Source organism: Vigna umbellata, chromosome 3 (genome assembly GCF_029865625.1).
Source record: "Vigna umbellata cultivar VRB3 chromosome 3, Vumbellata_1.0, whole genome shotgun sequence".
In the NCBI taxonomy this organism is placed as follows: Eukaryota; Viridiplantae; Streptophyta; class Magnoliopsida; order Fabales; family Fabaceae; genus Vigna; species Vigna umbellata.
This window is the reverse complement of record NC_142167.1, coordinates 47,277,592-47,294,294: the sequence shown is the minus strand read 5'-3', so window position 1 is coordinate 47,294,294 and position 16,703 is coordinate 47,277,592. Positions and strand designations below refer to the sequence as shown.

The 16,703-nt window shown below is 35.2% G+C and overlaps 1 protein-coding gene across 9 annotated transcripts; it reads right to left on the bottom strand.

The window, feature by feature from the left end:
• Window positions 1-562: 562 nt before the first annotated feature.
• On the bottom strand, window positions 563-15,430 carry LOC148202750 (ENHANCER OF AG-4 protein 2-like). 9 transcript variants are annotated; one of them, XR_015785208.1, is made up of 15 exons: window positions 14,928-15,428; window positions 14,460-14,536; window positions 10,758-12,713; window positions 10,175-10,628; window positions 9,020-9,128; window positions 8,759-8,871; window positions 6,423-6,589; window positions 4,829-5,396; window positions 4,244-4,739; window positions 3,949-4,041; window positions 3,726-3,838; window positions 3,262-3,464; window positions 1,842-2,012; window positions 1,304-1,374; window positions 563-1,189 (listed from the first exon to the last, which is right to left on the bottom strand). XR_015785208.1 is itself a non-coding variant. In XM_088110699.1 (12 exons), the coding sequence occupies exons 1-11, from the start codon at window positions 15,036-15,038 to the stop codon at window positions 3,768-3,770; spliced, it is 4,215 nt and encodes a 1,404-aa protein (XP_087966825.1). In that variant the 5' UTR covers window positions 15,039-15,428; the 3' UTR covers window positions 3,131-3,464; window positions 3,726-3,767. The 9 variants fall into 9 exon arrangements, 2 of the variants coding, with proteins under 2 accessions (XP_087966825.1, XP_087966826.1); XR_015785206.1 differs by having other exon boundaries at window positions 563-1,010; XR_015785207.1 differs by having other exon boundaries at window positions 1,892-2,012.
• Between the last annotated feature and the right edge of the window lie 1,273 nt (window positions 15,431-16,703).

Here is a 16,703-nt window from a genome sequence, read left to right as displayed (position 1 = left end):
CATTTTACCATCCCATAAAACATAAAGATGTAAATACAACTATATGAGAATGCGGTAAGATATGTCCGAAAGAATCTATTATTATATATAAAGAGATTTATGAGAATTTTCCTTGACCATAATTGTTTTTCAATTGTATTGTCTCAGGAATACAAACGTAAAAAGTTGTCATTTAAATTATGGACACTTTCATATAAATTTCAATTATTTAATTTAATTGAATAATTCATCAAAAAAATACCAATCCTTTTCATTCATCCAATTAAAAATATTAATTAACAAATCAAGACTAAAAATATTCATATAAATAAATATACTTGAATGAAGTTGGTCCCTAAAAAGACTGTTAAATGTAAAGTATCTAGGTCCCAGAAGAGACCAATTCTCAGGCTTTCTTTTGTGATGCTTAAAAATCGGATTCTTCAAATAAGGAAAACACTCTTGCAATTTTGATATGATAGTCGAGAATAAGATTCTAACAATCTCTGTTATCTTCCCTAACAATAAACTCTGATAATAAAGCATGAGATAAGGTACTTGAAAATAAATGATCCGTTGAAGAGACTGTAAATAAATCATCATCGACCTGGCATATCACATTGATGGGGAAGGCAGAATGCCAGGCATCAGAAATTATTTCTACAGTGAAGTACAAAAAGCTCTCTGTTCAAGATTCTTCCTTGTGTATACAAAATAACTAGAACTGTGAAGATGTGCATGCATCAGTTCTACACAGTATCACTATCTAAACATTGTAATGTGCAAATCAGAAATATTTTGCTAAATTTTTTAAGCCCTTCATGAGAGCTATCCTTATAAATGTCGTCGCATCGAAATTTCATGTATAATACATAACAAAAAATTATGTTCTTCCATGTCAACTATCTAGTTCGAAGATCTACAGTTTCGGATGCAATGTGAATCTGAGTGTCTGACCTTATTCGTTGTTCAGAAACCACATTGTAACATGAGAAAGGTAAACCAATCTCCATCTCCGCTTACGGAAAAACCTGAAATGTTCAAGTTACTCAAAATTCCTCTTCAGCAATATAGAAAGGTTAACAGACAACTCAAGCATTATAACGTGCTTGAACCCAAAAATAGGACTATATATTTTACTGAAGAGTATGACATGACATCAAGGTAAAAAGTGTCCATGATTGTATCGCAATCCAAAGCCACGGCATGACTGTCCTATCACAATCATTCACAATTTCAAGGAACAATCCATGCAAAGCAATCAATACGGCTATGCCTGAATTTAAAAGGTTATGATAGGAAAACACAACAGAAAAAGTTCAACCTGTTTTTCACCAATGGCAATGAGCTCTTGTACTAAAGCAAAACTTCAAGTACCTGCTCTTCTCAATAACTCTGTAAAATCCATGAATAAATAAGGTGCAATAAATTAACATGTCTAAAGAATTTGTTCACTTTGTAAAATTTCTCACCATAATAATGTTTATAAACAAACATTTATATTGCATTGAAGTTTCTAATATATGCGTTTCAAAGTCACTTGAGCTTCAATTACTAAAAACACGTGAGCATGCACTCATGGTCATAATTTTAAAGCTTACTCGGAGAAATTCTTCCATAAACATCTCCACGAAAAGAAAATTGAAAAAGAAATCCTATAAACTAAGATTAACTTATCCAGGAATTAAAAGCTAGACTTCAAAAAAAGGCTAACATAGGACCATTTTTTGCAAATTAGTTAATGTATAAACTAATTTTATCTTATAAAGAAGTTATTTTATTTTCCCTTATTATTTTCTTATCCGGTAAGTGTTCTAACAAACCCTTAATGTAAATGATCATTAACATTACAGTGTTCATACCTTCAATCCACAAGTTTAAGAAGAGAGAATATGAAACGCGCATTAAATACCATTTCTGAGATCAGCTAATCAATAGAAAATCGGCGTGTTGGAATTTAACAGCAAGGCTCTTTGATGACAACTTCCCACAATTTTTTTTATATGATTCTCCCCTTTCAACACCACGTAGATCTGAAGGATATGTGATGTATCAGATTTGTGTTGTTTTAATTGTGAAATGATGCTTTATTCATAAAGTACAAAAAATATTTTTTAAAAAGATGGCAAAATAATATAATCTTGTTTTCTCTATTTCTTCACAAAATCCTTAAAACATGAAACAAAAGAAAAGTATCAACATAGAAACTAAATATGAACATATAAAACAAACCAAACACCATCCTAACCCAGGAAATTAATATTTTAAACACATTACCAAGTAACCCTAGCTCAAGCAACACGAAATCCATAAACATCACAGGGCCATGTTTGATATATGTTAGCAATCATCAAATGTGACTTTTTAAACCAAATCATACATCCAGCAAAGACATCAACTCCACAACCTACCAGCTTTCCTCTACTCCAAAACCTTTAAAAAGGAAGGGAAAAAATTATTACAGAAAAGGAAATTTCAAAAGGATAAGATTATGGTTCAAAGCAGAGAAACAAAAAGTAAGCAGTTAGCTCAAGAAGCTCAAACTTGAAAAAATGCAAGCTGTGCAATCTCTATATAAGAAGAAACTCAGCCCAACAATTATAGGCCAACAAAACCCTGTCTCATCCATTAGTAAAGGGAGAGATCGGTCATCATCACCGATGGTAGCTGCCTAACAAAAAATAGAAATTCGAAAACTGTTTCCAAACTAGTCTTATACAACACATAATGGGAAATATATGTTGATTCAGAATATTCAGCAATAATATTATTTATTGTTTCCCAGTATAGGCATCGTGGGCAATATTCTGAATCAAATATTGAATATCATTTAAGTTTAGATGTGAATTGGTTCTCTAAGATGGCAATTGCAGGGAGCACAGCAGGAGAAAAAGGTAGTATGCATGAATGAATATGAATTGACTCAATTTTTAAATGGAGCAAATATTCAGCAATAATATTTCAGTAAAACAAAGTAATAACACTTGTCATCAGTTAGTGCACTTTTTCTTTTCAATCCATTAAAAGATTGGTATCATTGGAATGGTTCATAACTCAATTGATACATACCGACAGGTCAGACACTGAAGCAGATGAAACACACTAAACATTTCAAAATTGCAAAACACTTAAAAGAATCAAGAGAATAAAATTTGAGAAGAGAAAACAATGGCTAGAATTAACATTCCACTATTGTAGTTTAAATTGAGCGCATGAAACTCATCAATATAAAGAGAGCAATCTTATGTAATAATTACAAAGGATGAGAACAGACAAACTAACCAAGTCAGAAACAAGGACCTAAACTTGGAAGCATATGTTCTTGGGATACATTGTCAGGAAAAATTATAATATACACAGTCCTGCCAAAAGCCTCCACAAGTTTTCAAAACTTTCCTCGGGTAGTGGTCCATATGTTCTACACAAGTGAATCTAACTTCAAACCACAATGTGTGACCTCGATAGTTGATCCACAAGCATCAACACTGAAAGGTAGCATGACAATCATCATTAAGTATTGCAACTAAGAACTAAGAAATAATATTTTTCTTCAGAATAAACATTGACCAAAAACCTAGAAAAAGAATAGTACATATGTAATGACCTAATTTCTTATTATGAAAGATACTGAGTCCATGAATAGACAGGTATAATGATCATTAATTCAAAATAATTTTCCTCTTAACGTAAAGTTATGTAAACATTTCAAGCAAGCTACAAATATGAATCCAATGACCAATCCTTACCCACCAATTGTACAGATGAATTTTACAATATTTCTATCAGCATCAGGTAGGCCTCCAAAAATTAAGTGCAGGTATATCTGGTCTACAGGACAACATCTGAGGAACACCATGTCCTGAAGAAAGAATTAATGATCTTAATGCATAAATGTAGTTTATTAACAATAGGAAGCTCAAAAGGGGAAACCAATAAAACAGTGAGGAAATGCAAAATAACAAAAACTACCTGTCATAGGATGAGTAGGTATGTTGCTAGGATTTGCATGCTGAAAACCTACGTTGTTTATTGGTGGTCTTTCTAGTGGTGGCCGAAAAAAACCTATCATTATCATCATTAAAATAGCATTTATAACATTCAGTTGTATCTCACAGCACAGAAATACTAAAAATAGATGGATGCAAGCCTTTATGAAAAACTAAAGCTAATAACAAACATTCAAGAATAAGAAATACAAACTAACTAAACAGCAAAAAACATCAATAACTTTGATAATCAGTTGGATTCAGTAAGCTGAATATACCTTCCTGCCCAAAGGGAGGAGCAGGACATGAAGGATTTCTCCCTATCCATAGACCCTGCTGATTGTTTGTTATAAATTCACTTGATGGTCTCCTCCATTGCTCATTAGCACCAAATTGCCTCTGGCCATCTGGAACTGATGGCAATGAGAAGGGGGGAAGGAAAGAATGTGGAAGGTGCTGGGGAATTGTAGGCTTTGGATATGAGTATTGATTGGATGAATTTTCGGGTAGGGCAGGATGCACATGTCTTGGAGCAAATGGTGGGTTAGCTGGCTGAAATTGAATATTAGGTTGAGGGCCTTGAGAATTTAGATACATATCATTTTGTCCATATTCTAACTGCCTCGGAGGGTTAAAACCAGAAGGTTCTTGAGAGTTGCAGCCTGCCATTGCAGGAAAGCAAGCAGATGGCTGTTGTAATATTTCATTCTTGACAACTGAGCTATTGTGACTTCCAGGGAAAGAATTTCCAGCCACTTGACCTATTTGGTTGCCCTGTAGGGAGGACGACTCCATTTGTCAAAACCATCAAAGCAAAGAAATCCAAAACAAACCAGTGATATTTGAAAGCCAAAACATCTTACATTGGTTGAGCCACTAAAATCATGAGGTACACTCTGCTGAAACCCTGACAATGGTGATGACTGATGCGATAATTGAGGTGGCACTATTGTCTGGGAGAAAAGTGGAGGCTGAACAGGCTCATATGATTGAGGAACCAGTGAAGGTGGAGGGCTTGGGGGTGGCAAAGGAGGGGGTGGAGGCGAGGAAGGCAAAGGTGGAGGAGAAGGGGGTGAATCTAATGGCAAAGGAGGAGAGCCCTCAAGAATATCATCAGGTATCTCAGCAGAAATGTTTGATGCTGGAACTAAAATCCTTTCCGAGCTCTGAAGTTGAGAATCCTTTTCAGAAGGACTGTTCAGTGATAAAGGTCTTTCCTCCTTAAGGTGACCTGAAACATCTTCCATTTCCAGCTCACCATCCACATCCTCCAAGACACAATGGCGCTTGTCACTTGGGGTAACAGTAGAAGTTTCAGAATCCCCAACAATGCGCATCGCATCTGCTGGAGATGCATTACTTGGAAAATCATTGTCTTCATCTTCTTCAAACACACAAGAAGATAAAAAGCCAGGCAGCTTAAATGTATTACTGGTACACATCCAGATATAAAAGAAGAATTAGAATTAGAAAGCTTTACCAATAGAATAAAAAAACAACTAATGACAGTTCTATTTCATAAAACGAAGAAAGAGATTCCTGATATTATTAATTGCAAGTCCAGTGATATAAAATAGGAAACTACAAATAGAAACAAAAATGAAATATGTTCCATGTACAATTTCCTGTTTTCTATAATGGTAATTAGAGTGGTATGGTGCATAAAGATAAATAAGAATGTTGACTGGTTAGTTGGGCAGCTATTATTAGTCAGGATTTTATAATGGTAAGCTGTGAGATAGCTGCACTATAATGGTAATTAGAGTGGCATGGTGCATAAATATAAATAAGAATGTTGACTGGTTAGTTGGGCAGCTATTATTAGTCAGGATTTTATAATGGTAAGCTGTGAGATAGCTGCACTAATTAGAGCAGGGTGGCTGTACATTTTAGACAGTAAAATGATAATGAAGTGCAGTTCACAGTTTCTAGGATTTGTTATTCTTCTCTCTCTTCCTTGTGTTCTACTTCCAACCGAAATCATTCCTCTATCAGTGGGGTCTAGATGTGCAGTCCACTGCCACTAGACCAGAATCTTTCAGCTCCATTTTGACAATCAACATGTAATTCAAGAATCTACAGTTAGATTTCAGTCAAAGTAGGTCAGAAGAGAAAATCCTGCAAGATTGTTTATTCAAAACAATTTTGACAAAAATGCAATTTAAAAGTTAAATTCATACAGACTAATCACACTAGTTTCAACCCACTTCTTTCTTTTTATGACAATGTAAAGCTCATTGATATACAATAAGTCCAAATGGATATATTCCATTTTGTGCTGCATCTGTTTTCTTGCTTTAAGGATCTAACATTCACAATAGCTTGTTGATTTAAGCTAGATCAATAGTCTATAAATAACAAGTGACTCTTACGAACAAAACACTTCATAATAATGAGATTAGATACAAAACATGAACTTCCAAGCTAATAAGATCAATTAATTAAAAACATCCACACCTTCCATACTCATCAACAAACATGCCCTCCAATTCTCTAATTGGGTCATCGAGAGAACGTTCAGCACGAGAAGGACGCCTAAAGGAACAAGTAACTGTCATATCATCCATGTAACGACGAAGAACTGATTCAGGGAAAATTTTCCTCTCAAGCCACAGCTTTAAAACCTGCATTCCACACACATAAATGTAAAAACAAACAAGTTAATATCCCTCATGCACACAGTGTACCCACTTACCAAAAACTGGCACAAAAACATTCCTATAGAAAACCACCCTTGTCTATATCCTATAAAAAAAAGTTGTAATCAAGTAATAGATAATCCTACAAAATATCCTCTCCTCATTCTACAGACAATAAGAAATCAGATTGGGAGAGGCAATTTACACTGTAGCTTACTTTGGTGATAATTTGAAACAGATGTTCCTAATAACTGTTGACAGAGGATTGTCAAGGGGATCAGAGTTGGTTCACAGCAAATTATGGTGTCTAACCCTAGTATGTGAATGACACATTTCTCTTTTGAGAACAATTGAGGTAGGTATGAGAACATTCTTTTATTCTCTCTGATACTAAAATTAGTCCAGAGTATCAATTGCTAAAAGTTTTGTGGGCACAAGTGAGTACAATAATAATGTCCTTTCCCTCCTTCATTGCTTTCCCTGAGTGCCAAAAACTGTGGTACCTTCCCACTTACTAGGAAATTTTGGTGATGATCCAGAGTCACTTCTTCTTGTTGGAGATCCCACATTGATTAGTAATAAAGCAATTTATATTATATAAATGGATAAAAAGTTCACCTTACAAACAAGTTTTGTAGAATTGAGTTAAGCTTAAAGTTCACTTCTCATGATAATATCATAGCCATTTAAAATTCTATCCTAGCTAGATTTATTGTTTGTTGAGCCTATCGTGTCACTGCTATTGAACTGCTGTTAGACTTCCCATAAATATGTAGTCTCATGCTCGAGATGAATATGCTTTGACGTAAGGAGTGTGGGTTGGAGATCCCATGTCGACTAGTAATAAGACAAATTTACAATATATAAGTAGATGCAAACCTCAACTTAGAAGTTATTTTTGTAAAATTCAATTAGACTAAAAGTCTACTTCTTAAGACTTCTAAAGATACGGTGACTTAAAAGAGCAATATGCATCTAGATAATGGCCTTCCTAAAGCCAAGGTCAAGGATCCTATTTTTGTAGGGGTTCATTGATTCTCTAACCATGCAAATTTCTTCATCTTTATGTGCCCTGTATCAGCTAAGGATGTCTCACATTTGTAGTAAAGGAGTTGTCAAATTAAATGGGTTTCTCAGAGAAATTGGGCTTAAAACTTAACCTAAGTCTAAAACTAGCTTATAAGGTGAGAATTGTCAAAGCTTCATAAGCTTTACCTAAGCTATATCTTTCTAATTGATGAGTGCATGGATACAGAAGAAAAGGAGTGAGGACATTTTGGAAGAATCACAGGCATGACTAGAAATCTTGTTGCTCACAAAAACTCGTCTTTATATTCTTACTTTTGTATTTCTTAGTCCTTAGTTTTGTAATTTAGGACACACATTTGATCATTTTTACACTTTTTTATAATTATTTGACCTTTATCCAATTGATATTTGATACTCTGACTTGAGATTCATGCAATTATAATTCCTTTTTTGATAATTGACATTGGAGAAAAGAAAATGTGTATATCCTTTTGAAATTGAATCCTTTATAATATAATGTTTTTCTTAGGAAAATCTTACCCTCTTATTCTCTAATAAATTCAATGTTCTCACTGTTTTGACATCAGTTCTGTCACTTTTTTTCAATTTATTTAGCATATCAAACACTGGGTAGTAGGTAGTGTTTGGCCCACTCATTTTAGGCTTCTCTTTTCCTTAGAAGGAGAAGCTAGGCAAATAAAAAGGATGTCCAAAACAGTGTTTTTTTTAATGAAAATAATAAAGATAAATAAGCTTTTGCCCTCTCACTCCCTCTTTATTCCAAATTTTCAGGTCTACAGTCACGCTACACGAATTTTTTTACCAAAGAGTAACTTCCAAGCTTAAAAATTATAAAAATACCAAACAACTTCAACATTAAATGTAAAACTCTTATTTATAGATTTAACTTTTAAGTAGTTTATAAGTGATAAAAAATAGTCTGGCAAGACAGATCTAAATAGTAATTATGGCTTACCTTGAGGATTTGTAGCTGTTTCAAGGCAATTCACATTATTGATTCACATTATTGATTTTATTGTTCTGTTTTGAAGTATAATTATATTCCTTTTCATACTGGCTTTTTTTTCCTCTCAAATAAAATATGTTTGCAGGCAAAATGCTTACCTTGAGACATTGACGACGATTTTCAGAAGCACTGGCCCCAGGGGGAGCAGCAGCACTAAGAAGGCGTGGCAACCCTCCTTGAACTGTGGGGATGTATGAGGCTCCTGCAATGCCTGAAAAGTATATCTATGATTACAGTTCAAAGTTATCATTAAAGACACTACCTAAGACTTGCAAATTTGTAGGTAACAGAAAAGAGAGATGCAGACATAGCCATAATAAATGCAACTAAACAGTCTACTATGAAGTACATACTCCCACCTTTTTGATTATGAGAACACTGGGTGATGGAATCAACAAGAAAAAACAAATCCACTTTACGATGAAAACTAGTTTCACTTTCCAGCTTTCGAATAAGAAGTTCAACAACCTGAACATAACTTCAAGGTAAGTCCACTACAATTAAAATAACAATCAAATTGATGCCAAAATTGGCACTTCAATTTGCTTCACATGTCTATTTTGATATGTATTTGACATTGATACTTTTGGATACTTCACCAAAACATACAACAAAGTATGAACATGTATAATATAGAAACATGAAAGCATTGTCCATTGTATGATAAACAAATAATGAAAATTGTTCTCATTATGGATGGTTTCCCGAAAGAATGAGATTGACAGTGTTATTATATTTTAAAATAATAGGAAATAACTTAAGATGAGAATGATTTACTTTTTTGTGATATTATTGTTCTTAAGATTTGTAGAATTTCAATCATATATCTATTATGTTTTATGAATTTTCATACATACTAAGATGATATGTATCTTACATGTTATGTATCTTGTATATATTTAGAATATTGTATCATATCATCATTTAAGATACATATTGTATCCAATATGCATATCGTAATCATAGGAAAAAAGTAGTTGTACAAGCCTAATAACATTGTTAAAAGAAATATATTCACATCATAATTCTTAAAATGTACAAAAATCTGCATTGCCATATTCTACAAGTACAAATTTAACACAGAAGCACACAAGAAACCTAATAGTTTAATTTTAAATACACACACGCACTCACATTATCATCATCATCATCATCATCATCATCATCATCATCATCATCATCATCATCATCATCATCATCATCATCATCATCATAATAATAATAATAATAATAATACAATGCTCAAAAAACACTTCGTTTTTAAAAAACATGAGGGTTAGCTTTCTACATTAGTTGAGCTTACCCTTCACCCATGTGACAATACTGACTTATGGTATACCACCAACTGGTAGAAAAGCACTCCAACAGAGCTAGCAATAACTAATGTTGAGACAGTATCTTTGCACACTAAAAGCAATCTTATACTCATACTTGATGTGGATGATAAGGAATAAAGTTTTTAGTTGTTATCTGATTCATTGGTTTAGAAATAGAAAGGATATGAAATAGCATACCTCATTGGCAATGCCATACTTAGCACAATCAATAGCTAAACGTGTTGCACGCCCAATACTTTCCTTGGTCCTAGACAAAGTCTCTATCATTCCTTCAAAGGCATCACGAGCAATAGCGGCATCAGTACCGCCACTTAGAGAACCCCTTACATCCTTTTGCACTGGACTAACTATTTTCTCCTCATTTTCTACAGCATCAAGTTCATTTTGAGAAATGGATTGATACCCATTAGTTGATGGAGAAGCCAATGTTGGGTGTTCAAGAACTCCCTGCCAATCAGCCTGATCAAAATTACTTGAGGCAGACAAAAATGGTTGAATTGTAGAGGGGCTTGGTGTTCCCCCTTGAGTATAGTAAGTGGAAAGAGGCTGAAATTGAGCTTGAGCTACTTGTCTCCGTTTTGCCTGTGCAGCTGCAATAAGATTCTTCATAGTCTTAGGAGTTTCTGGAGTCCTAGAAACAAAACATACATTACTTCTTCCATGCCCACCACAATTCTATAATAATATAAATAAAGAAGTGGAAACAAAAAAAACAAAAAATAAAATATAGAAACAAAAGAAAATTAAAAAAAAAATGTACCTATCAACATGAAAAGCATCAAATTCCTTTAAATTTTCTGTTGTAACTGGAACTTCAACTGCTTGTGATAATGTCTTTGGTGTAGTTTTAGAAGTTTCAGCTGAAGGTGCAGGCTTCTTTTTATGAGTAGTGACCTGACTTGGTGAAGAGCTGAAGCTATTTAAATTCTTTGAAGACACGTTATCAACCTTCTTTTGAGTAGAATTACTGGAAACTTGAAGCATACGTTTGGAAGATTTATTTTGCTCAGCATTTGACTTTGTTGTATGAAGAGAACGAGGTGAATTTACAGGAGAGATGGACCTCAATTTATCCACCACCTTGGGAGGCAGTTGCTTTGAACCTAATCTCCCAGGACTATGAGGTAATTGAACAGGAATAACTTCATCAGTCTCTTTTTGAGGATGCCCAGTTGACAAATTGTCATTTTGTAATTCAGAAGTGGATTCTTTAAAATGGACATCCTCAAGTGCAATAGGGTTTTTGGTAGCCAGCTGAGCAACATCAGTGTTCTCTAGCAGTGTATCACTGCTCTTCATAACCTCTGAAACAAAAGAAGTTGATTTAATATCTTTAGCAGCTCCTCTATGAACAGGAGTCTTCGGTTCATCATCATCATCAGAAACGCAAACAGCTCTTCGTCTCCTCTTTGCTTGCTTAATTGCAACATTATTTGTGTCACCTTGCGATCCAAGAGAACTTATCTCTGTATGTCCACCAGTTGCAACACTAGCAGAATCAGGCATAGCTTGCAGGACTTGGACACGATGTTTTGTCTCGGGCAGCAGTTCACCAACAGAATCATCAGAACCTACAATGCTGATCTGACCCCTCGATGACAAACCTTTTTCTGATTTCAAACGTGATGTAGACCTTTTCAACTCTATTTGTTTGAATTCTTTGTCAGGAGAGCTAGGAAAAACACTATTCCCATCTTCCGAGAGAGATTTTGAAGTCTTGTTGTCTTTGTTATCCATAAACTTCAACTTCTTGGTAGCATGTGAGGTTTCATATGTTCCCAAATTACGTTTTCCATGAACATGGGTTTTGTTATGTTTAAGAGGTTTTCTTCTCTCAGCCTCAGAACATTCAAAGCTCTCTTGTAACTCTTTTTTAACCTTAAGACTTGTTTTAACTTTCAGCAGGTTCTTATTTTTACTTCCACTGTTAATATCAGAGTCTGATTTTGGAGCATCTAAAGAATCTGACCTAACAGAAAATGAATCTTTCCCCTTTTTTTTATCTTTCAATTTCTCCCCAGACCTGGAAAAACTAGCATAACCTGCACAGCTTTCATCCTTCAAAACTGCTCTACTAATTTCACCACTTCTTTTTCTATCATCTGCAATCTTTCTTCTCCTTGAGCCACTAACAATCTTTCTTGAGTTGTTCCCATTTGTAGAAACACTCTGTACATAATCAGCTTGCTTTAAGTCATTAACATTGCACAAATCCTCAATATCAGAGTCTTCAACTTTACGATGTGATTGTTCATCCAGGCCAGATTTGCTACTGTAGTTATTTAGTTCTTCACCAATTGATGGTTTGCTTTCAATCACAGGAGACAACACTGGAGACGCACTGTCAATTGGATGACCAGATAGAGAAGGTTTTGCATCTTGGCTACCACTTTCTTCACATTTCTGTGTATATTGCTCCAAATTTGAGCCAACATCTCCCACATATGTGTCAGTTTTTTCTACATTTAGTACCACAGCATCTGTGGCATCCTTTGGGTGAGCCACTACCCCTACAACAGGAGTTCCCGAACCAATATGTGAATCATCAGTGTCCTCTTTCACACCACTAACTTTCTGTTTCTCTAACTCCTCAAATGCTGCACAGATTTCCTTCACGGCTTTGGTGAAGTACTTTGTCTTTCCTTGACACCGAGCAGACAACTTAGTTTTAGTCTCATTGGTGAATGCCTGAATATCCGCGGGGGCAACAAAAGCTCTACGAAAAAAAAGACACAATGTAAGAAGATAAAAGCAAGATGATCAATCTAATTAACAATAAACGGTGATGTAAAATAAGTAGCATAATAGATATCATAAAAACAAATTACTCAGGTATTTGGAAAAAGGTAAACAAATTACATGACCTTGGAAATGCCCGACTAATGTACTATTTGTGTGCTTAAGACTTAAGCAAGGGAGGGTTGCCATATTTTTCAAATGAGTCACATTTTCTGTACACAGAAAATAACTCAAAAAGGAAATAGAAGGGGGAAAAATAAGTGCTCTTAAATAAAAACAGCAATTTAATTTAAAATATAAAATAAACACTAGTGCTGCCCACACATGCACATAGTAGCACATTAAAAAAATTTTAAAGCATCAAAATTTAAAGGTAAAGTTGAGTTGTGTTGAAGAGCAGATTTTTGACCAAACTAGTGCATGTAAGTGAGGAGCAACCCTTGTCTCATGAGCAAAATTTTGCGGTTGAATTAGGAACAAACCCGAACTCTGAAAATTATTGAGATTGAAGCTCTTGATTCTATTATTTATATGTTGTATTCCTTGTTTCTTCTACCGTCTCACCTGGCCCAACTACCCTAATTAGCACACACTTAACTACTAATAGTATCCATCGGTTTCTTTCCTCCAAGCTCTTGATTCTATTATATATATGTTGTATGCCTTGTTTCTTCTACTGTCTCACCCGGCTCAACTAACCTAATTAGCACACACGTAACTACTAATAGTATCCATCGGTTTCTTTCCTCCTCTCTTACAAGATGCTACCGCTTGGGAACAACTCTTTGGAGACATGTTTATTGAACAAATAATATTTTTTGATATGGGTAGGGGTATGGGCTAAAGTTTGTTTTACTGATCCCAACCATCCTTTTGTAGATTGTTGATTATCATCTACTGATATGGTTATGCATTGATAAGAAATGATCAATGTCTTTTCACAAGTATTGTGCATATATGGAAAATGTATAGTTTTCTAATGAACTTGTGCTAACATATCTAGGCCGTAGAAAATCTAGGGCTTTCTAGTTTTCTTGTGTGGCATAATTGTGTATTTGGGCTTCATCTAGCAATAATCATAACCAAAAGAGATTAGAGTAGACAGCCACTTGAGAAACTGTGAACCAACAAGTGTCAGGATGTTAATTCCAAACTCCAGTAGTCATTTGTATTACTTTTCCAGCTCTAAACAACATTAGTGTCCACTAACATTTATTATTACTCCTGTTCTCATATGATAACCATTTTTCTCATTTTCATCATAGCCTGGGTGCAACATTTGGAATTAGATCTATGTGACTCAGAGGCTGCAAGTTCAGATCATGGAATCAGGTAAGGTTGCCTGCTAATATAGACCAACTTAGTGGACCTGCCCCCATGTGAGTGGGGAGCTTCATGGCATCAGCCTGGCCTTTCTATTGATTACTACAGAATATGTCAACGTTCATTCAATTATTTGACAACGTAGCCATTATCAGCTACTGAAGAGTTTAAAAACATCCACTAAATAACTTCACAACCTATCTGTTCACATGTTGTTAATGTAATGTTTAAAATTGCTAAAATTGTGGACTACATTGCATGATTTGGCTGTAATGCCTCAGCTACAGTGGTAGCCACATTAGGGATTATTGCGAACCACATTGACCACAATGGGCCGCAACTACAATTTAAAAAACCATGTGGTAAACTAGAAATGCTTGAACTAAAATAAGAGACTCACATTTCTTTGGTCCCAAAAAATTGAACAAAATACTTCTTTGGATCAGGGGGTTTCTCCCAATCTTCAGGCCTGCTTATCTGAAGATACAGAATAAACAAAATCAGGAACCTCAGCATTAACTAATAATCGAAAATTCAACCTCAACGGCAAGTTAGTTAACAATTTAACAATACAGAAAAACACCAAAAACAGAGAGATGAAGCATACTTATAACGCTACTACAAATTATATAACGAGAAAACAAAAATCAGGGATAAATCGAAGTACCAAGAAAATGAAAAAATGAAAAGTACGCGCACTCACTCAACGAAAAGAAAATCCCTACCAAGAATGAAAAAACCCTCACACGCAAAATTTCTCGAAACTACACCCATCCGTGCGGAATCGAATAAAGAAGATTTAAAAAATATAGACAAAATTCGAAAAAGACAATCCGGAGAAAAAAAAGTTCGATAAACGAAAGCGCACCATGGCAGGCCAATACGGGAATCCCTTAACCTTAGCGAGCACGAGATCGCCCAATCTCAAGTGACCATTGGCCTTCGCCTTGTTCGCTCCGCGTCGGCGCGGCGGAGGCATTAGGGCGTTGATGCCACGGAGCGCGAACCGAACGATCAGAAAACCCTAGAAAAATCCGATGGAACCACCGCGAGAATCTCCGGCGCAGAATCTCCGGCTATAGCAGCGGCGCACACGGAGAGGCCGCCAGCATTGACAATGGCGAAGAGATAAATAGGTAGAGAATCTGAGACTTGTTGAAGAGATGCAAAGAGAGAGAAAGAGAGAGAGAACGGCGAATTGGTTCCAAAGAGTGTTGTTGCTTTGGAAGGAAGGAGTATAGTATTTGGAAGCAAATGGGAAGGTTTTTATGATCCTTCTTCTCTTTTGTTTTTGTGCCGCTTTCTCTTTCTCTCTCTATTTTTTCAATCCGAACGTTGCTTTTCAATTTTTACCCTTTGTGTTGCACTTGCATAGCATTGCATGGTATGTATGAATCTCAACTCAACTCATGAATGCAACTATTCATTATTTAATTTGCTTCTCTTCATCACACCAATTACAAAAATAAAGAATTTCCATGCAATACAAGAGTTTAGTTTTAATGTATAGCATTGTTAATTTGTGTGGCCTTACGTACTATTGTCCATCCCTATATTAGGGTTTCAACAAATATTTAAAAAATAAAAACTAATTTTTAGGAATGATTAATATCACAAAAGATGTATTCTCCTTTTTAATATAAAAAGAAAAGTACGGTGTATTGATTTAGCTAAAAGTAGTCACACCATTAATTAATAAGGATGATAAAACTTCTCTTACCAATGCCAAATGCAATTACTAAAGATAACATTTTGAGATGGGTGGACAAGTCTTCATGTCAACTAGTCGAACTCTAATCGGCCTTCACGTTAATTAGTTGGTTTCCAACTGGTTGTTCCAAATCCAACTGTTGCTCAGTCTGAGGAGTCTCTCATGTTTCCAAACTATTCGGATGATACATATAAAAGATACTCTAATACTAAAATCAATAGGTGACTAAGCGGAAAAACATTAGCTACGATGATAGACTCGCCTAACGGCTTCATTCTCATTCAGTGAGGTCTAAAAATTAATGCTTTCCAATTTGTGACTCGTGAGCCATATTTTCATCCAATGACTTGAATATTGTAGGTTTGGGCTGTCATTTTTGCCCAACGTGACACTCGATGGTGGTGTTTTGGTCTTTCGAGGACAGTCTATGGCAGTATCATCCTACATGTGAGTCTTTTTTTCACTTTTTCAGCCCTGGTTGTGATTCTAATGCCTTTAAAATGGGTATTTGTCTAAAAGCCATTTTTTTGTCCAATCATGCTTCCTTGAGTTCCGACTTACACTAGTGAAGGGAAGGGATACGACATCAGTTGTTTTTTACAATCGGTAACAGTTTAGTGATGGGTGAATTTGATAGCTCTTTTGAATGCATTCCTTTCATTTGATAGTGATGGGTGAATTTAATGCACTCCATGTAATAATAAATTCTCTTTCTTCCTTTAAGCAACATCCCAATAGTTGAATGTACTTATCTCCGTCTTGGATAATGTGCCTTACCTTGATTTATCTTAAACTCCAACATCCTACGAAGTAAACGGTTCTTTCAGAGTTTGCGACTTGTCAGATATAGTAGGTTATATGGGATTTACCCGTTTTCTCCCCCGATCGAGATATCCCCTCTTTCACCCCCAAAAGAGAATGATTCAATAATAA